Raw genomic sequence first — 27,802 nt, 5'->3', positions numbered from 1 at the left:
TGCCAAATAAAAAATACCAATTTCATGAAATGTCAAAATTGTACACATAACCTAAATGTTCCTTAGGAACGTAGGATCGTCATTGTTGAAATCAGTTGAAACAAGTTGAAATAAATGTTTATAAAGTATAAAATAAGTTAATTTACAAATTCTAATCATGTCGGTTATGTTAACAGCCGATTGGTTTTCACTTGGAAATGATGCATATTTCAGGTATTATATTTTTTTTCGGTTAATTTTAATAACTTGTTAATGTCAATGTCAATCAACAATCAACCTATAAACACTGGTGAATCTGATTATTCTAATTCCGGCGATAATTTAATATAAAAAACCTTTCGGGGTATTAGAATAAATGATAATAAATAAAAATTATTGGTGATTTGTTGATTTATATTAAAATATAATTAACTGATTCATTAGCCGCTAAATGAATACACCGTTTTTAAACATCTATCGAGCGATTATTTCAATTTTCACGTAAACTGCAATTTGTTATTTTCTCCATTTACAGGAAATTTGAACTTTATCCATTATCATTTTATAATGAAGCAAATGCTAATCATTTAATAGTAGCAGCACCTTATGGAGGGTCCATAGCGATAACAAGAAATCCGAAGAAATTGGTTAAAGTTCAAGGAGCCGGAAAACCAGTAATACTGTTTTATTCGTCGTCTGGGAGAATTATGGCTAAACTACAAGTATTTATTTTTATTTAAACAAAATTTTAACGTTGATTTTAATTTAATAAAAATTCTAATTTGGATTTTAATTAAATAAAAATTCTAATCTCGATTTTAATTTAATAAAAATTCTAATCTGGATTTTAATTTAAATAAAAATTCGAGAAACGAATTGAATAGAAATATAATATAAATAAAATATTGAATGTAAAGAATGTTTTTGATTAATAATTTTATTTAAACAGTGGACTAGTGGACAATTAGTAACATTAGGATGGTCGCATCAAGAGGAATTACTCTGCATTCAGGAGGATGGAATGGTTCTTATTTACGACATGTTTGGCAATTATCAACACGCGTTTAGCATGGGAAATGTAAGTTTCAATCTATAACATTTTTTTCTCGAATTGTCAAGGAATTTATTCATTTTCTTCGTTTCTAATATTCACAGGAAGCAAAGCAGACAAAAGTAATTGATGCGAAATTTTTTGTCAGTGTTAACGGCACTGGTTTAGCAATTTTAACGTCTACAAGTCGTATTTTTTTGGTGAACAATGTCAGTGAGCCGAAAGTTCGACAATTGGAAATTCCTAGTAAGTTTGTCTTTTCTAAAAAAGAAATTTTTAACATTCAGCTCTCGGATCGACTATTTTCAAAAAAATTCAACTAATTTTCGAAAATTGACACTTTTACGATTTTTTCTTTTAATTATTCAGGGTTGCCACAGGTCAGGGAAATCAGGGAAAAGTCAAGGATTTTTATTAAAAGTACTGGAAAAAATTGAATTTTTTTTTTTTTTTTGTTTGCCTCGTAAACTATGAGATTACCACGAATTTTAATACAAAACCTTCAATTTTTTTCTATTTCTGACAATAATTTCTTTTTAAATAATTTAATTTTTCAAGAAATATCATAAAATTATGACTTAGAAATTATTTAAATGAATAATTTTTACCATTTTCATAAATACTAGATTGATAGAAGAATTTTAGTTAAAAATACCTACTAAAAAAAAATTGAATTTTGAAAAATTAAAAGATTCTAGAAATTCTCAAAATTTCAATTATCTTTATAAATAATAAACTTCTTCATCGAAATTCAATTATTTTAATAAAATTTTTGGCAAAATTCTACAGGAAATCCCATGAAAGAGAGGAAAAAATGTTGAAATTTAAGAAATTTGGATTTTTGAATTTTTAATAATTTTAGATAATTTTAGATAATTTTGGATTTTTTACCAAAGAGTCGAGACTATTAAATAAATAAAGTATTTTCCAAAAGCACAAAAATAATTGAGCTAAATTCCATGAAAGAGAGGAAAAAATGTTGAATTTTAAGAAATTCGGATTTTTGAATTTTTGATAGTTTTCGATAATTTTGGATTTTTTACCAAAGAGTCGAGACTATTAAATAAGTAAAGTATTTTTTAAGAGCACAAAAATAATAAAGCTAAATCCCATAAAAGAGAGGAAAAAATGTTGAATTTTAAGAAATTCGGATTTTTGAATTTTTGATAATTTTCGATAATTTTAGATTTTTTACCAAAGAGTCGAGACTACTTAATAAGTAAAGTATTTTCCAAAAGCACAAAAACAATGAAGCTAAATCCTATGAAAGAGAGGAAAAAATGTTGAATTTTAAGAAATTTGGATTTTTGAATTTTTGATAATTTTAGATAATTTTAGATAATTTTGGATTTTTTACCAAAGAGTCGAGACAATTTAATAAGTAAAGTATTTTCCAAAAGCACAAAAATAATTAAGCTAAATCCCATAAAAGAGAGGAAAAAATGTTGAATTTTAAGAAATTCGGATTTTTGAATTTTTGATAGTTTTCGATAATTTTAGATTTTTTACCAAAGAGTCGATACTATTTAAAAAGTAAAGTATTTTCCAAAAGCACAAAAATAATTAAGCTAAATCCCATGAAAGAGAGGAAAAAATGTTGAAATTTAAGAAATTCGGACTTTTGAATTTTCTATAATTTTCGATAATTTTAGATTTTTTACCAAAGAGTCGAGACTATTAAATAAGTAAAGTATTTTCCAAAAGCACAAAAATAATGAAGCTAAATCCCATAAAAGAGAAGAAAAAATGTTGAATTTAAAAAAAAATTGGTTTTTCGAATTTTTGATAAATTTTGATAATTTTCGAATTTTTACCAAAGGGTGGAGACTATTAAATAAGTAAAGTGTGTTAAAGAGCCTAAAAATAGTGAAATTAGATTTAAAATTCCACTGGAATTTCGTAAAAATTTGACCTGGAAATCATGGAAAAGGTATGGAATTTTAAATTCGGATTTCTGTAGGAATCCTTTTAAAAATTTTATTAAAATTTGTCAAAAGAATTCAATTATTTAAAAATTTGTTGATATAATTCTTTATAAGAATTCAATTTTAACAAACATTCAATTATTCAGTAGGTTATTTATTTTTTAATTTAAATAATTGAATTCTCCTTAAATTTTCTACTAAAAATTGATTTAAAAATTAAAATTATTTAATTATTTAACCGAATAATCGATTTATTATTTATGAAATAAAAAAATAGCGAATTATTGCAACGAATTTTATTACATTTTTTTTAAATAATTAAATTTTTTTGAGTAATTTTACTAATACTTGTAAAAATAATTGAATTCTTGCGAAGGATTTTATTAGGATTTTTGTAAATAATTAATATTTTTTTGAAAAATTTTAGGGCAATTCAAATTATTACTTCGTAATAATATTCTTATAAGTTGTTGAATTTCAAAAAGATTTGAATTTGAATGTTTTGAAAAATTTTAATTACTACAGAAAAATAATATTGATTTAATATTTATTTAAAAAAAGAAATTATTGATGTTTTTGAATAATTTTACAATTAAAGAAATTTGTAAATAAATGTAGTAGAACATTTTTTTGAGTATTTAATAATTTTTAGAGTGAATCAGAATATTCTTTATAGGGTCAGGGAAAAAGTGAAAATTTTGTCTGGAAATCAGGGAAAAGTCAGGGGAAAATAAAGTTAAATATTTGTGGCAACTCTGTTATTGCAATAAAATGATTTTGATTTAAATTTCTTTTTTCTCTTTCTTTAATTTTGTTTCATATTTTATGTTTCAAGAACTTGGCGGTCCAATTGAATGGTGTATTATGCGAAAGGATAGAGACAGTCAAGTTATTATTTCAAATCAAGAAGGAATTCAAGAGATTCATCAGAATCAAACGACAATTACAACAGCTTTCGTATGTACAAGAAAATATTTTTTTTTATGAAACGAACAGATGGGCAAGAAATTAAAACGTATTTTCTATTCTTTTCTTGCAGAGTAAACTCTTCAGCAATAAAATATCCAGCATAGTGGCAATAGTTGCTTCCGGTAACAATAGACACATCGCTTTATATTCCGACACTGGACATTTGTATCTTGGTTCAGTTGACTTTAAAGACAAATATTGCGAGTGTTCAACAAACATGAAGGAGACTTTAACGGACATTGCATGGTTTGTATTTCTATTTTTTCGTTTTTAATTTTTTATTTTTCATTTCTAATTTTCGTTGTTTTATTTTTAATTTTATTTTAATTTCCATTCTTTCGTTTTTAATTTCTAATTTTCAATATTTATTTCGCCCAGGTGTGGAACGGAGGCTGTCGTTTGCAACTGGGACTCAACGGTAATGATAATTGGCCGTTCGGGCGAAACAATGGTTTACACTTACGACGGTCCAGTTCATCTCGTGACGGAAATCGACGGAGTGCGAATTATTTCCAGTTTCTCACATGAAATGATACAGAAAGTACCGAACGTGGTGCAAAAAATATTTAGAATTAATTCAACGGACGCTGCATCGTATTTATTGGAGGCTTCAAAACAATTTCATAAAAAGAGTCACAAGGCCGATAGCTACATGGATTTAGTTAAAGAAAAACTTGATCATGCCGTGATTGATTGTGTCGACGCCTCGAGCCATGAATTTAATTTCGAAACACAAAAACTACTAATGCGAGTGAGTAGAAGAAATATTATGATTTTTTCTTACGTATAATTTATTTTTAATACTCAAAGTTGGAATGTTGCGCTTTTCAAATAGGCAGCAAAATATGGAAAAGGATTCAGTAAGACCATTAATCCCGAGCATTATGTCAGTATGTGTCGAACTTTGAGAATTTTAAATGCAGTTCGTCATCCGAATATTGGAATTCCTTTGACGTATACGCAGTATCCTTTTTGTCTTTATTTTTAACACAATTGTGAATGTATTTTAATGTATTTTATTATTGAATTTACTCTATTGGTACATCAATAATTTGAGTAATATTTTCTATTTTATTCTTTAATGAAATTTAATAAAAAAAAATGACCTTAACTAATTCAGATTAAACGCACTAACGAGTCAGGTATTACTCGACAGATTAGTTGCAAGGAGACATTATTATCTGAGTATTCAAATTGCCAGACATCTTCGTTTGTCGGAGGTTGATGGAGAGAGTCGAATTTTGGCTCAATGGGCTTGTTACAAGGTGATCATTACGGCAAAAGGATTTTTGCGTTGAAAAAAAATTAGCACTTACATAATAATCATATATTTCTTCAGGTGAAGCAAACGCAACTGGATAAGGAGCAAATTGCAGAAGAAATTGCTGATAAATTAGGTTACGCACCCGGAGTTTCCTACAGTGAAATTGCATTAAGAGCGGCTGATTGTGGAAGAAAGCAATTAGCGATAAAAGTGAGTTGACTAAATCTTTTTTTAGGAAAATCTGTTTCGAAAAAAATATTGCCAAAATAAGAGATGAAGGAAATAAAATTTATTCTTAGTTAATAGATTATGAGCCGAGAGCTCAACTTCAAGTTCCTTTACTGCTTCGGCTTGGTGAGGAAAAGGCCGCTCTTAATAAAGCCGTTGAAAGTGGAAATACGGATTTAGTTTATACGGTTATTCTTCATCTCAGAGAACACATGTCCCTAAGGGATTTTCAGGTAGTTTCCAATATTAATAATCAATATTAATAAATTTTGCGATCCGCTCATACCTAAGAAGCAAAAAAGTTATCTTTTACGATAATAAATATTAATTAATAATTAATTTTACTTTCTCAGATGGCTATTATGCATTGTCCTCTTGCAATGGCATTGTATATAAAATATTGTCAGAGTCACAATCGAGAAACTTTGAGAGATATTTACAATCAGTATGATGATTATCATTCACATGCTCTCTGGTTCGTTAAGGAGAGTTATAGACCAAAGGTAAATTTTTTTTGCAATTCATTCCTTTTTTCCTTCATTAAATTCAAATATTTATCTATTAATTAATTAATTAATTTATTTTTTTATTTAAATAATATGTAAATATTCTGGGTTGCCACGCAACCTGGAAAACCTGGAAATGTCAGGAAATTTTATAAACCTTGAAAAAACCTGGAAAAGTCAGGGAATTTTGATCGAAATCCTGGAAAATTGGTATTTTCTAAAATTTATTCTTGAAATCTAATCTTACACAATTATTTCAAAATTAATTGAATTTGAAAAGAGTTGCGTACTTACAATTTTCATAAGTACAGATGAATTTCAAAAGATTTTTAATTTGAAATTTTGTAAAATTTCAATTTTGAATGAATTTAATTAGAAATCGTCTTAAAGAAAACGTAGATTTTTGAGAAATTTTAATTATTCCAATTCTTCTGAAATTAGTTAAATTTTTTAATTCATATTTTTAATTGATTATTAAAAATAATAATGGATTTATAGAAGAATTTTAATTAAAAACACTAAGAGAAATTGAATTTTGAAGCAATTACAAAATGATTGCAGAAATTCAATTATTTTCAAACAATTTTTAATAAAATTTATGGCAAAATTTCAAATATTTTAAAAAACTTCCCTCAATTCAATGATTTTTAAAAAATACTTTAATAAAATTGTCCAAAAGAATTCAATTATTTAAAAAAAATTTTAATGAAATTCTACGCCAAACATTTAATTATTTTCATAAATAATAACATTTTTTACAGGAATTCAATTATTTTCAATGAATAATAAAACTCATCGCAGACTTTCAATTATTTTAAATACAATTTTCATGAAATTCCTCGAAAAATGAAATTATTCTTAAAAATTTTATTAAAATTCATCAAAGAAATTTAATTATTTTTAAAAACCTTTGCTACAATTTATTTATTAGAATTTAAGGATTATTTTCTATAAAGTTTTAATTAAATTTCTTTGAAAAAATTAAATTATTTTCAAAAATTTTAATGAAATTCTTTGTAACAATTCAATTTTTTTTCAAAATAATTTTAATAAAATTCTTCGTAGAAATTTAAATAATTTCAAAAATTTTAAAAATTCAATTACTTTTCAATGTCTACTATTTCAATAAAATTTCATAAAAGAATTCAATTATTTAAAAAGACATTTTAAATAAAATTCGTCTCAAGAATTCAATTATTTTCAAAAAATTAATATAATTCCTCGCAGAAATTTAATTGTGTTTAATAATTTACAAAAATTCGCGTTAAAATTTTTAATAATCTTTATAAATTTTTCTCCGGAATTCAATTATTTTCAAAAATTTTTAATAAAATTCTTGGCAAAATTTCAATTATTTTCAAAAATTGTTTAAAAAATTGTTTGGCGAAATTCAATTATTTTTAATTAAAATTTTAATCAAATTTCCGAAAAATTATTTTTGAAAATTTTATTAAGATTTGTCAAGAGAAAACAAATATTTAAAAATTTGTTGAAAAAATTCTTTCTGAGAGTTCAATTTTACGAAATATGTATTCAATTATTCAATAAATTATTCATTTTTGTATTTTAATAATTGAATTCTCGTGGATTTTTTTTAGTTAATATTGATTTAAAAATTAATTTCAGTTAAAATTTTACATTCTCATTGAATATTGAAAGCTAATAATAGCGTAAATACTTTTCGTACTTTTTGATTAACAATTCTGTACAATTAATTTTTTTTTAAAAGTTTAATTGAATTTTTCTTTAATTCTTCAAGTTTTTATTTTCTTATATATATTGAAGAATGGCAGAATAATCAAACATACGTAAATTTTAAACAAAAAATTGTGGAAATTCTCAAAGAACTTTTTCAAAAATTATAAAAAAAAAATTGAGTTCAAGAAGAATTTTAGTTAAAAATTCTAGAAATGAAGAATTGAATTGAAATGAAAATAATTTTGAAGAAATTATAGTAACAATTTATCTTCATGTTTTACAATAATATTCTTATAAATGTTATTGAATTTAAAATTTTTGAAAATCTTAATTTCTGTAAAAAAAATAATAATGATTAAATATTCATTTAAAAATGAAGTTATTGATGTTTTCGAGTAATTTTACAATTAAAGAAATTTGTAAATAAATGTAATAGAACAGGAAAAAAGTCGTTTTGTCTGGAAATCAGGGATTTTGGTAAAATTAAAAATAAAATTAAAAATTAATATTAAAATTTGGTAAAATATAAATGTAGTTTTAAAAACCTGGAAAAATTCCGTTTTTTAAACCTGGAAAACCTGGAAAAGTCAGGGAATTTGAAATGAGGAAAAGCGTGGCAACCCTGATATTATATAGAGATTACTTTTTACAGAATTCAGCCTCGAGGGACCCAATGTTGCAGTCTGCTCAAGAAAATTTTAAATTAGCACGTAACGATACAAATGCAACTCTAACGGAAGAACAAATTAAACTTTTACGTTATCAACGCTCCTTAGAGGAGACATTACACGAATCAATTGTTGGAAAACCTCTTCATGAGACTGTTGAAATTCTCCTTCTCCAAAATGAAATTAAACTCGCCGATAAATTGAGATCCGAGTATAAAATTCCAGATCGAAGGTATTAAAATTTAATCATTCATATTCATTCATATTCATTCAAATTAGAAAAAAGAAAAGTACAAAAAAAGTTAAAAAGAAGCAAATCGTAATGAACTTTTATTCTGATTAATTTTATTATTTAATTTAAACTAAAACTCTATTTATTATTTATTACGTAATATTTTTTTTACAGATATTGGTGGTTGAGAATACAAAGTTTAGCCAAGAAAGGCCTTTGGACTGAAATGGAGAAATTTTCGAAGAGCAAAAAATCACCAATCGGTTATGAGGTAAGATTTTTTTTTTTAATTAAGTATATATTTAAGAAATGTTTCTAGAAGTGTTTCCTAAAACACCTGAAAATCAAATCGAGACTTGAAAATAGAATTCAAAAGATTGGTTCATTGTCTCGATGTAGAAAATCGAAATCCAAATTTAAAAACTTTCTGCCTTTCATGTCAAAATGGAACACAGAAGTAAATTTATTTCTAAAAACTAAAAATCTAGGATTAATTATATTAGGATTAATTAATAGTTAGAATTAGAGAATTCGTTATTCCCAAGAAGGTTAATGAGCATTTTTTGTTCGCAGCCTTTTATAGATGAATGCTTAAAATACAAAAACGAAATCGAGGCAAAAAAGTATTTACCTCGAGTTAAAGACGATTTAAAAGTGAAATATTTAACTAAAGTAAAGTGAGTATCAACCACAAATATTAGCTGTTAATTTTTCTACAATATAGAAAAACTACAAAAGCAAAAATTTTCAGTATGTTATCAGAGGCAGCAGAAATTGCCTTTGAACAAAAAGATTCGGCTGCATTGTCTTACGTTTTGGCGCACTGCGGAACATCCGATCGTAGAATAGCAGAAAAAATTAATACCATGATTGTCAGCTTAACGACAAACAAATGATTTCCACAAAAAATCCACAAAGTGTGATTCCTCAAAAATTGAAGCTTTAAAGACAACAAATTTTCTCATAAATAACTCGAAAGAAAATTTAATTTAAATATATATTTATAAAAATCTATGACACATTAACAAAAAAAAGTGTGATAATTTATCCTAATTTAAATTTTTTTCTGCAGAAACCAGTTTTGCAGAAACTTTATACATTTTTATTTTATCCTCTACTGTAAAAATATAAAATTCCTATATTATTTCTATGAGTTAAAATCCAACCGTTTTTGCCCCGAACAAATTTTTACTGAAAATCTGTTTTTTCTATTCTGGTTTATATAATTAACGAATTATAATATTTAGTACAAAAGTAGTTTACCACTTTTGTAAATAGGAAGAAAAGAAGGTTCAAAGTCTTCATCTTGACATTTTAGCATCGAGAATAAATTTATCATGTTTCTCAACAAGATCGGCAATTATTTTCTTCTCAATTTCCATGCCCTGGGAAATTTCTGATTTTGTCATTGTTATCTCATAATTATCATCTTTGCTGACAATTACAACTCGTTCTTTTCGAGTTTGCAGCATATTTGCCACAACGAACTGAAAAAGAAAGAATATAAATTATTAATTTTGCAATTCAATTATTTTCAAAAGAATTTCACGAAAGAATTCAATTTTTTTCTTAATTCATTATAAAATTTTTCAAAAGAATTCAATTATTTTCTAAAATTTTAATAAAATTCAATTATTTTCAAAATTTTTAATTAAAATTATTAAAAAAAACTCCATTATTTAAAAAAAATAAAAGAAATTCTTCAAAAAGAATTTAATTAGAATTTTCAAAAATTTTAACAAAATTCTTAGACTTACTTTGTGTTGATAATTATTAAGAGCATCTCTAGCTTTGGAGATTAATAAATTTTCGTCAGTTTCAAGTTTAAAAGATATCACAAAAGCATCAGGCACCCAGAGGCTTACTAAGGGTTTCAAAATTTTTGGCACCAATTGCAGGGCAATTTTCGGTGGACCACTTGATGATATTTTATGCACTGCCTGTAATTATTCGTAAATTATTAGATTATGAAAAATGGAATAGAAATTAGAGTAAATTGAAGAATAAATTACCATTTCGTTGGGTGGAATGTAAAAATCGGAGGCAGCGGCTGCTAGATAAAAAATTGCCTTTTCTTTTAAGGGAGCGAGCGCCTGACAAGCTGATCGCAGTAGCCAAAGATAATCAGCTAAAGTTGTAAAATTTATTTGCAGCAGTCTCCCCTGTTTCAATATTTCCTTATATTTACATAATACTTTTGAAACTTGTTCTGTATATTGTGAGGAAACTGTAATTTAATATTAAAAATATTTAATTAATCATTAAATTAATTAATTTAATCATTAATTAAATTAATCATTAAATCATTGAAGAATTATATAAAAAAAAGTTTAAAATTATTGAATTTCTTCGTAGAATTTTATTTTTCAATATTCAATTAAAAATAATTGAATTCCTTCGAGAAATCTTATTAAAATTGAATTCTCGTTAGGGATTTTATTATTCAAAATTTATTAAATTTTTGAAAATAATTGAATTCGCAGGAATGGAATTATTTTCAATACGATTTAAATTAAAATCTAAAGAATTTTATTGTTTTTAAAATTCTTCATCAAATTTGTCGCATGAATTCAATTATTTTCAATAAAATATTAACTAAATTAATCGAGAGATTTAAATTTTCATTAAATTCAATTATATTCAAAAATTTTAATATTATAATTCTTGACAAGAATTTAATTATTTTTATAAATAATAAAATTCTTCCTAGAAATTCAATTATTTTCAGTAAAATTTCCTGATGAATTTCAATTATTTTCAAAATTTTAATAAAATTGCTTGAAGCAATTCAATTATTTTGAAAAATGTTGATAAAATTCTTTAGAAGAATTCAATAATTTTTAATTTTTAATCCTTAATTAAATTCATTTTAATAGAATTTAACGAAAGAATTGAATTATTTTTTAAAATTTTAATAAAATTTGTCGCAAGAATCGAATTATTTTCATTAGTTTCAAAAATTCCTCTAAAAAATTCTATTCTTGTTAAGAATTTTATCAAGAAATTTGAAAATAATTTTATTGTTTCAAAGAAAATAAAAATTATGAAAAAATTTTAATTCTTATTAAAATAATTCAATTCCTGCGATAAATTTTATTAAAATTTTGAAAAAATAATTCAATTCTTTCGTTAAATTTTATTAAAATTGTATTGTAAATAATTCAATTCTTTCAAGAAATTTAAATAAAGATATTTTGAAAATAATGAAATTCTAATAAACAAATTTTATCAAAATTTTTGAAAATAATTGAATTCTTTCTTTAAATTTTATTAAAATGTTATTGGAAAATTTTCCAATTCTATCAAGAAATTTAAATACAAAATTTATTGAAAATAATTGACTTCTTGTTAAGAATTTTATTGAAATTTTTTTTAAATTATTCAATTCTTTCGAGGAATTTTATTAAAATTCAATTGAAAATTATTAAATTCTTTCTAGAAATTTAAATAAAAATTTATTGAAAATAATTGACTTTTTGTAAAGAATTTTATCAAAATTTTTGAAAATAATTGAATTCTTTCGTTAAATTTGTTTAAAATTCTATTAAAAATAATTCAATTTTTTCAAGAAATTTCATTAAAAATTTATTCAAAATAATTGACTGCTTTTAAAGAATTTTATCAAAATTTTTGAAAATAATTGAATTGCTTCAAAAAATGTTATTAATAATTCTTTACTTAATTTTTTTTTTAAATTTTGAATCTGAAATTATTCAAAAGTTGAAATTGATAATTTGAAAATAATAAATTTGCAAAATAATATAATAAATATTGAACTTTTTGTTAGTTTAATAATATTAAAAAAAAAAATTCATTTAATTTTAAAAATATCTTACTTTGAACTATTGGTTGTTCATCGTTAATTCCTAAATCGAGCATATCAAGGAATGATTGATTTGCAAAATGACGTGAAAAAGGCTCCAGTGATTTTAGTCTATAAAAGAAAATTTTTCAAAATTACTCGAAATTCAAAAGTATGGAAAATATTTTCAAAAGAAAAAAAAAGTAATACCTGTGTAGAAAAATAACGGAATATCCATTATCTAGAAAGTATTCTGCAGAAATTGCTCCTCTTGTTCCAGCGCTGAAATTATCCACGTAACGTACTGTATTGTGTTCCAATGGAACTGTAGTGCCTCCACTCTGTGAATTAAAATTTAATATTTAAAATTTAATTTTAAATTTAAATTTTAAATTTTAATTTTAAATTAATATTAAAATTAACATTAAAACTGAGTATTTAATTAGATACGAATGAGAAATTTCAACTCTTGAATTTTCTCAAAAATATCTGAATTTGTTTATTTAAAACACAAATCCAAAAAAAAATTGAATAATTTTCAAAAGGTACATTACCGTCACAATAGCAATTTTTTGATCCTCATGTTGTTGAGCAAATTTTTTCATAAGATTTTCACTGTTCAGTAAATCCAAAGGCGGTGGATTTTTAGCGTAAAATTCTTCCCAATTCGACGCCATAATTTTAATAATACTTATTTAATCCAAAATGATTTAATTCATTCGATTCATTCAATTCTAAAAATTCTAACTGAAATTTAAAACAGGAAATGGCACATAGAATTTCTAAAACGAAGGCCTTTTAAGGGGGGAAGGGGAATCATGAATATTAATTAACGAATTACCTAAGCAATTATTATTATTATTACCTATATTTAAATATTCTCAGTAGGTCAAAAATATTATTTCCAATATACCACATAATATATTTATAATTATTTTAATTTTGATTTCTGTTTCTGTTTCAAAATTGGGATTTTAAAGGTTAATTTCAGACGCGACAAAATTTTTCGGAGTATAATTAGTCTTAATTATTACTTTGATCGTATTATACCTAAAAATATAGATTTCACAATTTTTTGTTGGCATATTATTGCAATTATTAGTAAACATGTTATCTAGCGCAAAGATAATAATAAAAAATCTGACATTTTGTTATGAAACGAGTTATATAAATTCGAACATAACCTTAAAATTTTTGACGTATTAGCGCATTAATTATTGAAAAATACAACATTTACTTATCTTGATGGTAATTTTTATTTCCGATAGAGATAAAATGAGAACACAAAAGTTAATTACTTACAAATTAGATTTGCATTTGAGAAATAAAATATGATTCCCACGTGGTAGAATATTTAAGAATCTAAATAAACCATTACAAAAGAATTCTGGAATTTAATTTTTCTCTACGTGGAATTGAAAAATAGAAAATAAAAAATGAATTAAAAATATAGTATAATGATGATATTCCCTTCCGAAATTTTTTATATTAGAAGTAAGTAGAAATTTCGATCCGTGGAAGGTAAAAGTATAGACATAATTGGTTTTTTTCGTCTTATAAAGACGAAAAGAAAAAAAAATAATTTAAAAGTTATTTACCACATCACAAAAACACGTTACATATTAAATTCGCACAGTTATAACTGGCACGCCGAGTTTTGGAAAGCGTTTCGTCAAGACGGGATTTCTAAAAAAAGAGAATTACAAAAATATTGATTCTCCAAATTTTATTTCATTAATGTACAATAACCAAAACTGATACTTAAATAGCGAGAATCACTTCGATTTTCGGGGGTAAATTATGGGCAAAACAATTTTATTTAATCCTATTTAATACTTTTAATTCCACTTCTAGAATTGAGATTCATTAGATTTCTCTAAAAATCAAGATTTTTAATCTTTAGATTTTAAAGAAAATTCTCGAATCAAATTATTGCATAATTATATGAAATAAAATAAGTTATGTGTTATTTTTGACTAAATTGAATTGTGTCTAGTTTTTCCATATTTAATAATCAAAGACTGATTTCATTTTCTTGGGTGTATCTCTGCCTTCAGCTGGATTTAAAATCTATGGAAAAAAAGAAAGAAAAATTCTTAGCTGTGTCCGTTGCGTCATACAAATTTTTTTAGAACAAAGGAAATATGAAATATACCTTGTAGTTTTTATCTTTATATTCATTCCAGGGTTCTGGATTTGTGATAAGATTCCATGAGACATCAGGATTCTTGACTGCCAATCTTATGAGGTACGCACCTGAGGTGAGACATCCAGCAGCAAAGACGACATAAAGTGGTATCAGCTGGTTTTTTCAAAAAAAGGAAAAAAAGAATGAAAAATCGTTATTTTTTGCACTGAGGTGAGTACACGATGGATATTTCATGTTATTTCTTACCGCTGGATGTTTCTTTATTGACTTGAGACTTAGTCCTTGCATGTAAGTCATCTTGATAGTTATTCCTTTCTTCTGTTCACTAAATGACAAATGAAACTTCCAAAAATATCTAGGAAAAATGACCTTCTTCTTCTCTATTTCCTACTAGCAGAAAATTTAGCAGACGATGTGAATTTAGTCATATAACGTTAAACAGCGTTCACAGCACTGCGCAAACGCAAATCGCAAGCTGTGAACCCGTCTTAAGTTTCATTTTTTGCCTGTTGGTCACATTGCGCTCGGAAGTTTCCAAAGTAGCAGTTGGCATTATTTGCTCTTTATTATAAATATTTAACAGTTGCCATTGGCCGTTGGTCCGTTGGTTAATTAATACTTTGTTGATATTGATAAAGAATATTTTCGCTGGAACTACTTTTCACTTTCGGATAAAAGATCGACTTTAGGAAATTAGGAATTTACATTTTACTGATTTTACTGTTTTACGGAAATACGGGACTTTACGTAGGACGCTCTTGACTTCCGTGATTTTAACAGAAAACCGTGTTTTGACAAATCGATAAATCACTTGAACGCCTATAAACAAAGAAAGTGCCGGTTCATTGCACTTTGACGCTTTTTTCTACTGTAAAAATTGTAAAAAAAAATAGTAGCAAAACACCAAGTGTGAAACAATAATTAATGTGTTCAATTTTCATACTGAATTTGTGATTAACTATAAAACTTTATACAAAAGTTCGGGCGTTTTTCTTTTAAGCAGAAAGCAGCAAAGGAGGATTAATAAATTTCATAAATTTCCAGTGGATTATTGAAAGATTACGAAATATTTATGGGCCACACAGCTAGAGATTGGGAAATGCTTCAAATTAAGGGAGAGTTCCGTGAAAAATTTACTCTCGAGGGTAAAGATGATTCCCACAACTTGTTGAGCAACATGGTTGATGTCCGAGCTTGTTACAAGCCCAGTGAAAAAGTGAGTTTATTTTTTCGTATTTATTTTTCCTATCTGAATGCAAAAGTTTATTTAGACTTTTTGTGCACAAAATAGTCGCTTAAAAGGCTTTTTGTTGTTGTTGGATAATTTATACACACATACACGTGCTTTTGTAATTTTTCTATTAATTATTAATAATTATAATTAATAATTTATTTGTTTTGAAAACTATTAGAATTTTTTAGTCTTATAATATGTTAATTCGTAATTTATATTTATTTTGAAAACTATTAGAATTTTTTAGTCTTATGATATGTTAATTCGTAATTTCTATTTATTTTGAAAACTATTAGAATTTTTTAGTTGAATATTTACAGAAGTAACTCTAAAAATGTAGAGCGATTTTTAATTATTCTTTCAATGAAATTTTCATGAGACGAGAATTTTTTTGCCATGAAAATTCATTTTGAAGAAAAAAATATCATTGAATGTGTGTTTTAGGTGTAAAAAGATTTTTTTTAAAACTTTTAGGATCTTTCTAAATTTATTAGTAGCATTAAAAAGTGCATTGACTTAAATTTCATAGATCTTGATACGTTTTTTTACAAATTCTGACTCATAAAAAGTTTTCTAAAGGCTTATTATCATTTATTTCCTTTTATATGTATATCAGTCGTCCGGAGAGAAATGCGGGTTCCTAGGAAAATATTTTAACTCAATTCTAAAGGCATACTGGTATTTAAAGTTATTTTCAAATATCAACTACAATTTTTCATTGATTTCAGATTCAAAAATTAAAAAAAAAATTAAGTAAAGAATTATTAATAATAACATTTTTTGAAGCAATTCAATTATTTTCGGAAATTTTATTAAAATTCTTGGTAAGAATTCAATTATTTTCAAAAATTTTGATAACATTCTTTAAAACAAGTCAATTATTTTCAATAAATTTTTAATTAAATTTCTTGAAAGAATTGAATTATTTTTAATAGAATTTTAATCAAATTTAACGAGAGAATTCAATTATTTTCAAAAATTTTGATAAAATTCTTTACAAAAAGTTAATTATTTTCAATAAATTTTTATTAAAATTTCCTGAAAGAATTGAATTATTTTTAATAGAATTTTAATGAAATTCATCGAAAGAATTCAATTATTTTTAAAAAATTTGATAAAATTCTTTAGAAGAAGTCAATTATTTTCAATACATTTTTATTTAAATTTCTTGAAAGAATTGAATAATTTTTAAAATTTTCAATAATAAAATTCCTTAGCAAGAATTGAATTTCTTAGAGGAATTTTAAAACTAATGAAAATAATTCGATTCTTGTGACAAATTTTATTAACATTTAAAAAAATAATTCAATTCTTTCGTTAAATTTTATTAAAAGGAATTTAATTAAAGATTAAAAATTAAAAATTATTGAATTCTTCTAAAGAATTTTATCAACATTTTTCAAAATAATTGAATTGCTTTAAGCAATTTTATGAAAATATTGAAAATAATCAAAATTCATTAGGAAATTTTAATATAATTCTTTGAAAGAATTCAATTATTTTTCAAAATTTTGATGAAATTTGTCACACGAATTGAATTATTTACATAAGTTTTAAAAATTCTCCTGAGGAATTCAATTATTTTCATTGCAATTTTAATAAAACTTCTTGATAGAATTTTAATTTTCCTCGAAACGATATAATTATTTTCAACAATTTTAATAAAATTCTTGTCAAGAATTTAATTATTATTTTTATAAAAATAATACAATTCTTCGAAGGAATTTAATTATTTTAAATAAAATTTCTTGACGAAATTTAAAAAATTGATCTGAGATTTAAAGAATCTTTGACGAAAATTTAAAAATTACTTATTGTTTATTGTTTTCAAAAATTTGAATAAAATATTTCACGAATCACGAATGAATTTAATTATTTTAAAAAATGTGGAATACAATTTTTCGAAACAATTAAATTATCTTTATAAATAGTAGAATTCTTAACAATAATTAAATTATTTTTATAAAGAGTAAAATTCAGGGTTCCTACAGAGATTAAATAAGTAAAGAATTTTCCAAGAGCACAAAAATAATGAAGCTAAATCCCACAAAAGAGAGGAAAAAATGTTGAATTTTAAGAAATTCGGATTTTTGAATTTTTGATAATTTTAGATAATTTTAGATTTTTTACCAAAGAGTCGAGACAATTTAATAAGTAAAGTATTTTCTAAAAGCACAAAAATAATTAAGCTAAATCCCATAAAAGAGAGGAAAAAATGTTGAATTTTAAGAAATTCGGATTTTTGAATTTTTGATAATTTTAGATAATTTTAGATTTTTTACCAACGAGTCGAGACAATTTAATAAGTAAAGTATTTTCTAAAAGCACAAAAATAATTAAGCTAAATCCCATAAAAGAGAAGAAAAAATGTTGAATTTTAAGAAATTCGGTTTTTTGAATTTTTGATAATTTTAGATAATTTTAGATAATTTTAGATTTTTTACCAAAGAGTCGAGACAATTTAATAAGTAAAGTTTTTTCCAAGAGCACAAAAATAATGAAGTTAAATGGCATAAAAGAGAAGAAAAAATGTTGAATTTTAAGAAATTCGGATTTTTGAATTTTTGATAATTTTAGATAATTTTAGATTTTTTACCAACGAGTCGAGACAAGTTAATAAGTAAAGTATTTTCTAAAAGCACAAAAATAATTAAGCTAAATCCCATAAAAGCGAGGAAAAAATGTTGAATTTTAAGAAATTCGGATTTTTGAATTTTTGATAATTTTAGATAATTTTAGATTTTTTACCAAAGAGTCGAGACAATTTAATAAGTAAAGTATTTTCTAAAAGCACAAAAATAATTAAGCTAAATCCCATAAAAGAGAAGAAAAAATGTTGAATTTTAAGAAATTCGGATTTTTGAATTTTTGATAATTTTAGATAATTTTAGATTTTTTACCAACGAGTCGAGACAATTTAATAAGTAAAGTATTTTCTAAAAGCACAAAAATAATTAAGCTAAATCCCATAAAAGAGAAGAAAAAATGTTGAATTTTAAGAAATTCGGTTTTTTGAATTTTTGATAATTTTGAATAATTTTAGATTTTTTACCAAAGGGTGGAGACTATTTAATAAGTAAAGTATTTTCCAAGAGCACAAAAATAGTGAAGATAAATCCCATAAAAGAGAGGAAAAAATGTTGAATTTTAAGAAATTCGGATTTTTGAATTTTTGATAATTTTAGATAATTTTAGATTTTTTACCAAAGAGTCGAGACAATTTAATAAGTAAAGTTTTTTCCAAGAGCACAAAAATAGTGAAGATAAATCCCATAAAAGAGAGGAAAAAATGTTGAATTTTAAGAAATTCGGATTTTTGAATTTTAGATAATTTTAGATAATTTTAGATTTTTTACCAAAAAGTCGAGACAATTTAATAAGTAAAGTATTTTCTAAAAGCACAAAAATAATTAAGCTAAATCCCATAAAAAGAGAAAAAAATGTTGAATTTTAAGAAATTCGGATTTTTGAATTTTTGATAATTTTGAATAATTTTAGATTTTTTACCAAAGGGTGGAGACAATTTAATAAGTAAAGTATTTTCTAAAAGCACAAAAATAATTAAGCTAAATCCCATAAAAGAGAGGAAAAAATGTTGAATTTTAAGAAATTCGGATTTTTGAATTTTTGATAATTTTAAAAAAATTGAAATTTTTTACCAAAAGGTAGAGACTATTAAATAAGTAAAGTGTTTTTGAAGAGCACAAAAATAATGAAGCTAAATCCCATAAAAGAGAGGAAAAAATGTTGAATTTTAAGAAATTCGGATTTTTGAATTTTTGATAATTTTGAATAATTTTAGATTTTTTACCAAAGGGTGGAGACTATTTAATAAGTAAAGTTTTTTCCAAGAGCACAAAAATAGTGAAGATAAATCCCATAAAAGAGAGGAAAAAATGTTGAATTTTAAGAAATTCGGATTTTTGAATTTTTGATAATTTTAGATAATTTTAGATTTTTTACCAACGAGTCGAGACAAGTTAATAAGTAAAGTATTTTCTAAAAGCACAAAAATAATTAAACTAAATCCTATAAAAGCGAGGAAAAAATGTTGAATTTTAAGAAATTCGGATTTTTGAATTTTTGATAATTTTAGATAATTTTAGATTTTTTACCAAAGAGTCGAGACAATTTAATAAGTAAAGTATTTTCTAAAAGCACAAAAATAATTAAGCTAAATCCCATAAAAGAGAAGAAAAAATGTTGAATTTTAAGAAATTCGGATTTTTGAATTTTTGATAATTTTAGATAATTTTAGATTTTTTACCAACGAGTCGAGACAATTTAATAAGTAAAGTTTTTTCTAAAAGCACAAAAATAATTAAGCTAAATCCCATAAAAGAGAAGAAAAAATGTTGAATTTTAAGAAATTCGGTTTTTTGAATTTTTGATAATTTTGAATAATTTTAGATTTTTTACCAAAGGGTGGAGACTATTTAATAAGTAAAGTATTTTCCAAGAGCACAAAAATAGTGAAGATAAATCCCATAAAAGAGAGGAAAAAATGTTGAATTTTAAGAAATTCGGATTTTTGAATTTTTGATAATTTTAGATAATTTTAGATTTTTTACCAAAGAGTCGAGACAATTTAATAAGTAAAGTATTTTCCAAGAGCACAAAAATAGTGAAGATAAATCCCATAAAAGAGAGGAAAAAATGTTGAATTTTAAGAAATTCGGATTTTTGATTTTTTGATAATTTTCGATAATTTCAGATTTTTTACTAAAGGGTGGTAACTATTAATTAAGTGAAATATTTTTGAAGAGCACAAAAATAATGAAGCTAAATACTATCAAAGAGAGGAAAAAATATTGAATTTTAAAAAAATCGGTTTTTCGAATTTTTGATAAATTTTGATAATTTTAGATTTTTTACCAAAGGATGGAGACTATTAAATAAGTAAAGTGTTTTTAAAGAGCCCAAAAATAATGAAATTAGATTTAAAATCCACTGGAATTTTGTAAAAATTTGACCTGGAAATCATGGAAAAGGTATGGAATTTTAAATGCGGATTTCTGTAGGAATCCTGAAAATTCTTTACAACAATTAAATTATTTTTATAAATAGTAAAATTCTTTACAACAATTAAATTATTTTTATAAATAGCAAAGTTCCTTACAGGAATGAAATTATTTTTTATAAATAATAATAAAATTCTTTTCTGGAATTCAATAATTTCCAATACAATTTGAATAAAATTTATGATGAATTTTATTTATTTAAACAAATTTAATAGAATTGCTTGAAAGAATTGAATTATTTTCAAAATTTTTTGTTAAAATTCATTAGAAAAATTAGATAAATAAAAAGGAAAAATTATCACGTTCTCAGAAAACTGTAAAAAGCGAATATTGCATGGCAAGTCAGAATTCGCGAAAGTGCGAAGAACCCGGTTAAAAGAATAAGTATGCCGCTGTAATTTCTTACTTTGGCGCCTTTTAAACTCATTCTTTAATTAGACTTTTAATCAAATTTTCACCTACTCCATCACTGGAGGAAATAAAGAATTATTTCCGATTAATTACAATTTAAAATGATTTACAATATTGTTGAAACATTAAATCACTCACTGGCAGTTCTCTCTACACTTTGTAGAATAAATGTTTATTTAAAACAAAAAATTTAGAAAATACATATTTTATTCTTGAAGAATTTTATAGTCAATGTAACATTTTTCTTGATAGTTCTCTAAAAAAAATTTTTTTTTTAATTTTCTCTAACATTTCTGTAAAATTTCACTAAATTTCTCTAATTTATTTAATTTACTTAATTTATTTTATTATTTATTATTAAAATTTTAAAAAAAATTATCGTCAAAGTTTCAATTATCTTAATAAATAATAAAATTCTTCTCTAAAATTGAATTATTTTCAAAAATTGTAATCAAATTTTTTACAGAGATTCAATTAGTATTTATATGAATAATAAAATTATTTTTAAGAATTCAATTATTTTTACAAATAATAAAATTCATGGCAGAATTCCAATTATTTTTAATACAATTTTAATGGAATACCTTGAAAGATGTAATTGTTCTTAAAAATTTTATTAATCCGAAGAATTCAATTATTTAAAAATTTGTTGATAAAATTTTTTACGAGAATTAAATTTCAAAAATCATTTAATTATTCAATAAATTATTTATTTTTCTATTTAAATAATTGAATTCTCGGAGAATTATCTAATAAAAATTGATTTAATATTCCTTAGGGTCAGGGAAAAAATCAAAAATTTTGTCTGTAAATTGGGGGAAACAAATTTTTGAATCCTGTTATTATTTAATTTAATTTACTATAAATTTATGTAAATGTGAGAAATTTTTTAATGAAAGTTTTAGAGAAGAAAAAAATGTTATCGTACAATTTGCTTAAAGAATCTTCTATTGTGATTAAAGGAACGTAAACGATCAACTATTACGACATTAATTGGCCGACATTCAACCTAAGTTTATTTGGCAATGCGGCCATTGATCCTAGGTCAATGGTGCATCCAAATCGAAAATTCGTGGAATGCAACTCCTTGTTTGTTTGCGGATTTGAAACTCGATCTTCGACACTTATTTATTTGTCTTCAATCAATTTTTTTCTCGTCTTCAATAATTTTTCAATTTTCGATTTTTCATTCTCAACAAACCATTCAGTTGTATTAGAATTCTAAACACAGTTATTATAATGAGAATAAAAATTCTAAATACAAAATATAAGAAGAATAAAAATTCTAAATACAATTATTAAAAGGAGAATAAAAATTCTAAATAAAAATTATGACTGTGAGAATCTAAAAAAAAAAATACAATTATTTAGAGGCAGTGTAATAATAATTGTAAAAAAATTATTTATTTTCAATAATATTTTATTCTTCCTTGTTTTTTACAGTCATAAAAACTTGAAACAATTTAGTTTTAGAACCAAGTTGCAATAGAAGGAGAAGAGGAAAAATAATAATAATAATAATGTTTTGTGAATTAAAGAATCGATGTAGGAAACAAACTCGGAGCGAACTGTACATTTCAAGAAAATAGAATTTCAAATTACTCCATTCACTCAAGCATACGCATGGATCATAAACTCTGTAATAATCCACCTTCTACTTCCTTCATTCTTTTTTTTTAAATTGCAGAGTTTCGTTCCTTCCATCTTCAATTATGTTTCACAAAAAAAAAAAAAAAAAAAAAAAAAAGTAGAAACTCTTGGGAAGATTCTAGAGACCTTTCGAGCAACCTAATTTTTTTCAATACTTTTCCATATTGCATAAAACTTGTAGAAACTGAAAATCCATAATAATTTTGTCCCTATAGTCGACTATTTTCAAAAAATGCGACTTTTTCCTATTTATTTTCTCAAAATAATTAAAATTTTCGCGAAAAATTTTATTAATATAAAGGTAATTGAATTTTTTCGGAGAATTTAATTTTTTTTATTAATTGAATTCTTGCGAAGAATTGGAATAATGGAAATAATTGAATTCTGTCGAAGAATTGAATTAAAGTGTTTAAAAAAAATTGAATTATCTCCAGAAAATTAAAATTTTCACAATATTAAAATTTTTGCGAATAATTGAATTCTTCTAAGAAATATTATTGAAAAATTGTATTTATAATAATTGAATTCCTGTGAAAGATTTTATTAAAGTTTTTTTAAACAATAAATAATTTTTCAGTAAAATTCTTCACAAGAATACAAAATTATTTTTCATAAATATTAAAAATGAAGAAAAGAATTGAATTAATTTCAATACAATTTTAATAAAATTTCTCGAATAAGGATTCAACTATTATTTTTTAATATTAATAATCTTTAACGTCCTTTGATATTTAATTATTGAAAATATATTATTTTAAATAAAATTTGAATTGAATTCTTCAAAAGTAATTGAATTTCTGAGAAGAATTTTTTTAAACTTAAAAAAAAATAATTGAATTTTTTCCAGAAAATTAAAATTTCATTGAAAATAATTGAATTCTTTCCAGAAAATTAAAATTTCATTGAAAATAAATAAAATAATGGAATTCTTTACAGAAAATTAAAAATTTATAATTGAAAATAATTGAATTTTCGTGATGAATTTAAAATTTCTCAAAATAATTGAATTTTTTGCGAAAAATTTTATTAATATTTATAAAAAAAAATTTTTAATAATTGAATTCTTGCGAATAATTGTATTATTAATGGAAATAATTAAATTCTTTCGAAATTTTAATGAAATTCTTTATAATAATTGAATAAATTGTTTTCAATACAATTTTAATAAAAAATGTTGAAAGAATTCAATTACACAGGTCAACAAAAAAAGACTAACATTTTTTTTATGAGATATAGGAATGGTTTCCGATGTATTTTTGGACGCTGAACACGATCCCGTCTTCCAAAATTGCCCATCACGTCAGGATTTTGAGAAAAGTGGGGGGTAAAGACCCCAAAAACGCTTTTTTGAGGATTTTCAACATTTTTTTTTCTCTTTAACCTGACGTGCTAGAGACTTCCACAAGGTCTTAAATTAAAGCTTGTAATGTGCACTACAAGACCCATATCCATAAAATAAAAAAAATTAAGATTTTTTTTAAAAAATGGGGTTGAAGACACTAAAAAATGTGTGTTTTTACATTGCTTTAATAGACTTCTTGCAATTGCTTGGATTCGATTGAAAATGGTTACTTAGGGTTTTTGGGGTCGCTGATTACAAATCCGATATTAGTTTTCAAACATTCAAAATGGCGAATTCGTAATCAGCGATCCCAAAACCCTGAAGTAACAAACTTTTAAGCGAATCCAAGAAATTCTTAATTTTTATATCTGCCATCTTGGTTCCGACATTTTAAATTTTTAAAAACTAATTTTGGATTCGTAATCTACGACTCCAAAAACCCCGAGTAACAAATTTTAAGCGAATCCAAGCAATAGCATGAAGTCTATTAAAGCAATCGAAAAACCCACCTTTTTGGTGCCTTCGACCCCATTTTTTAAAAAAACTTCTAATTTTTTTTATTTTATTGATATGGGTCTTCTAGTGCACATTACAAGCTTTAATTTAAGACCTTGTGGAAGTCTCTAGCACGTCAGGTTAAAGAGAAAAAAAATGTTGAAAATCCTCAAAAAAGCGTTTTTGGGGTCTTTACCCCCACTTTTCTCAAAATCCTGACGTGATGGGCAATTTTGGAAGTCGGGATCGTGTTCAGCGTCCAAAAATACATCGGAAACCATTCCGATATCTCATAAAAAAAAAGTTAGTCTTTTTTTGTTGACCTGTGTTATTTTCATAAATTTTTATAAAATTCTTCTCAAGAATTCAATTATTAAAAAAAAATTAATAAACTTCCCGAGAATTCAATTACTTTTAAAAATAATTATAATTAAATAATAGGTAAACAAATAAAAATTGAAAATTGAAATTTAAATTAAATAATTATTTTTTAATAATAAAATTCTTCCCATGAGTTCAATTATTTTTAAAAATAAGAAAATTCTTTTTAGGAATTCAATTATTTTTGCAAAATTTTAATAAAATTCTTTGCAAAAATTCAATTGTTTTCATAAATAATATACAATTTTCAAAGAAATTCAATTATTTAAAAAACAATTTTCATATAAAATTTTTTGAAAAAAAAACATTTCTTAAAAAAGATTATTTAAAATTCTTCTCAAGAATGCAATTATATTTAAAATACTTTATTAAAGTTCAGTGACAAAAATTCAATTATTTTCATAAATAATAAAATTTATTGTAGGATTTCAATTGTTTTTAATATAATTTCCAATTCTTAAAAATTTGAATAAATTCTTCGAAAAAATTCAATTCTTAAAAAAACTTGATAGAATTTCTTTCTTATAGAGTATAATAATTATTTTCAATTCATTTTTCATTACATTTCTTGAATGAATTTAAATATTTCAATAATTTTAATGCAATTCTTTGGAAAAATTCAATTATTTTCGTCTGATTGCGAAACTCAGGAAAGAAGCTAGGAAATCAAATTTTTGTAGCATGATTGGCATGGGTACGGATTCAAACCTCGATTCGACTGATGGAAATAATATTTCACCATTATCCGATAAAAATCTCAAATTCTGTATTATCCTAGAACTAATTTTATAAAATTGGAATTTCAAAGTAATGAGTTTTAAGAAAAATATTCATGCCATTTTTTTTATCTTAAACTTTTGTGAACAGCAAGTAGTGAGTGCAGCTTCAATCGATAGTGGCGACAGAATGGAAGATAAGGTCTGTACGATATGTGCAATCAACGATAATGGAAGTAACTAGGTCCTTCGATCGGATGGGTGGATTTCTAAAAATACCACCCACGCCTTTTTCTTTCAGTTAAAATGTATAGGATGAGGAGGGAGAGAAGGGTGGGGTGGCCACTTTGAAGATTCAAATCAATATTGCACTTGCTACACTGAGGGACAACATACGATCATTAAACCGTGTAATTAGGTTCACGTTCGTACATATTTAGCATGTGCTGAGAGAGTCCATCCTACCATATTACATACGCCTGATTAAGACCATGCATGTCCCATTAATGACACGATTATAAAAGATAGTTCTACCGTTTCAACTTCCGTCGATAGAAAATAATATAAGTGTAATTATATATATATTTTTATCCCCGCGGACTGCGACAGTAATAGTTTTCTATCATAAACCGCACTATTATATATTGTGCTTAGAAATTTTTAGGTCACATGAGACAATTTCTTTGAAATCGTTTTCATTGGGTCGAGTAATTTTCAATTTTTTCATTTTGATCGAATTTTTATTCGAATAATTAATTTTTAGAGGCTGCTTGCTATTTTCTATTATCAGGGTTGCCACGCTTTTGCTCATTACAAATTCCCTGACTTTTCCAGATTAAGAATTTTTCCAGGGTTTTAAAACTACATTTATATTTTACAAAATTAAATAATTAGTCATTATAATTTTTCCATAAGATTTTCAAAAAAATTCAAATTCAAACTTTTGTGAAATTAAACAACATACAAAAAAAATATTATAAAACATGAAGAAATCGATATCACTCCAAGTCTTCGACTCGGAGCAATCGATGTCTTTATGTTTTATAAATAATTAAAAATGACCGAGTGATAAAATCATTATTAATTATAATATTATAAGAATATTGTTACTGTAACTTATTCAAAATTACTTTCATCACTTCAATTCAATTATTGTTTTCCGAAATATTTTTAAACTAAAATTCTTCTTAAAATTAATTATTTTTAATAATTTTTGAAAATTTTTTTTAAAAATTATTTGTTTGCAATTCAATTTTACGAAATTTTATCGATTATTCGTAAATTATTCAATCAAATATATATTAGAAAATAAAAACTTCAAATAACTTAAAAAAATTTAATCAAACTTTTTAAAAAAAATTAAATCTACACAATTTTCAGTTAAAAGTATGAAAAATTCAAATATTCAAAATTCAATTATTTCTAAAAATTCACGCTATAATACTTTGTCTATAAATTTGAATTTGTAAAAATGTTTACTAAATTGGAATTAGTGTCTGACTTTTGGCTTTTGAATTAGTAAATTTTACTATTAAATTAGTAGAAACGACTATTTATTAGTAAAATCTAGTCACTAATTCAAATTAGAAAACATTTTGATACTAACTCAAATTTAGAGAGTTTAATATTCAATTATTATGTAAAATTTAAACTGAAATTCATATTTAAATCAATTTTTATTAGGAAATTCTACGAGAATTCAATTATTTAAATACAAATAAAATGCAAATAAATAATTTATTGAAGAATTGAATGTTTTTTAAAATTCAACTTTCATAAAGAATTTTATCAACAAATTTTTAAAATGATATTTAAAATTCTTTTGACGAATTTTAATAACATTTTTAAGAATAATTTCATTTTTCGAGAAACTAGATTAAAATTGTATTAAAAATAATTGAATTTCTGTAAAAAATTTCATTGAATTGAGAAAAGTTTTTGAAAATAATTGAAATTTCGCCAAAAATTTTACTAACATTTTTGAAACATTTTTGAAACTTTTTTAAAATAATTGAATTTTGGAGAAAAATTTTATTATTTATAAAGATAAATGAAATTTTGAAGAGAATTTTTTTTAAACT

At 23.9% G+C, this 27,802-nt stretch overlaps 4 protein-coding genes across 9 annotated transcripts in view; 2 read left to right on the top strand and 2 right to left on the bottom strand.

Annotated features, from left to right (window-relative positions):
- The first annotated feature begins 44 nt into the window (after window positions 1-44).
- Window positions 45-9,871, top strand: LOC122500552 (vacuolar protein sorting-associated protein 16 homolog). Its single transcript, XM_043609525.1, has 16 exons — window positions 45-213; window positions 515-701; window positions 929-1,057; window positions 1,135-1,276; window positions 3,791-3,912; window positions 3,995-4,170; window positions 4,303-4,675; window positions 4,760-4,887; window positions 5,045-5,189; window positions 5,264-5,398; window positions 5,488-5,649; window positions 5,770-5,919; window positions 8,273-8,520; window positions 8,695-8,791; window positions 9,094-9,197; window positions 9,272-9,871. Exons 1-16 carry the CDS (start codon window positions 158-160, stop codon window positions 9,414-9,416), a joined length of 2,499 nt encoding a protein of 832 aa, XP_043465460.1. The 5' UTR covers window positions 45-157; the 3' UTR covers window positions 9,417-9,871.
- Window positions 9,689-14,052, bottom strand: LOC122500557 (phosphopantothenate--cysteine ligase). Of its 4 annotated transcripts, none has more exons than XM_043609537.1 (7): window positions 13,921-14,052; window positions 12,877-13,069; window positions 12,533-12,663; window positions 12,357-12,454; window positions 10,533-10,747; window positions 10,278-10,460; window positions 9,689-10,007 (listed from the first exon to the last, which is right to left on the bottom strand). In XM_043609537.1, exons 2-7 carry the CDS (start codon window positions 12,997-12,999, stop codon window positions 9,822-9,824), a joined length of 936 nt encoding a protein of 311 aa, XP_043465472.1. In that variant the 5' UTR covers window positions 13,000-13,069; window positions 13,921-14,052; the 3' UTR covers window positions 9,689-9,821. The 4 variants fall into 4 exon arrangements, with proteins under 4 accessions (XP_043465472.1, XP_043465476.1, XP_043465473.1 ...); XM_043609541.1 differs by lacking the exon at window positions 13,921-14,052 and adding an exon at window positions 13,625-13,809; XM_043609538.1 differs by lacking the exon at window positions 13,921-14,052 and adding an exon at window positions 13,373-13,494.
- On the bottom strand, window positions 14,032-14,878 carry LOC122500560 (cytochrome c oxidase subunit NDUFA4). The gene is made up of 3 exons (XM_043609546.1): window positions 14,718-14,878; window positions 14,478-14,624; window positions 14,032-14,392 (listed from the first exon to the last, which is right to left on the bottom strand). The coding sequence occupies exons 1-3, from the start codon at window positions 14,766-14,768 to the stop codon at window positions 14,330-14,332; spliced, it is 261 nt and encodes an 86-aa protein (XP_043465481.1). The 5' UTR covers window positions 14,769-14,878; the 3' UTR covers window positions 14,032-14,329.
- The window catches only part of LOC122500554 (coronin-2B-like), a 40,790-nt gene continuing 27,538 nt past the window's right edge, over window positions 14,551-27,802 (top strand). Inside the window, exons 1-2 of one of the 3 annotated variants that reach the window (XM_043609533.1) lie at window positions 14,551-14,681; window positions 15,516-15,687. In XM_043609533.1, the coding sequence (XP_043465468.1) occupies window positions 15,544-15,687 (144 nt within the window). In that variant the 5' untranslated portion in view covers window positions 14,551-14,681; window positions 15,516-15,543. Of the gene's footprint in view, window positions 14,682-15,041; window positions 15,688-27,802 lie in introns of those variants that run through there. The other 2 variants (XM_043609532.1, XM_043609535.1) reach the window with 2 other exon arrangements.

This window comes from Leptopilina heterotoma, unplaced genomic scaffold (genome assembly GCF_015476425.1).
Source record: "Leptopilina heterotoma isolate Lh14 unplaced genomic scaffold, ASM1547642v1 Lhet_188, whole genome shotgun sequence".
Classification (NCBI taxonomy): Eukaryota; Metazoa; Arthropoda; class Insecta; order Hymenoptera; family Figitidae; genus Leptopilina; species Leptopilina heterotoma.
This window is presented reverse-complemented; position numbering and strand designations above follow the sequence as displayed.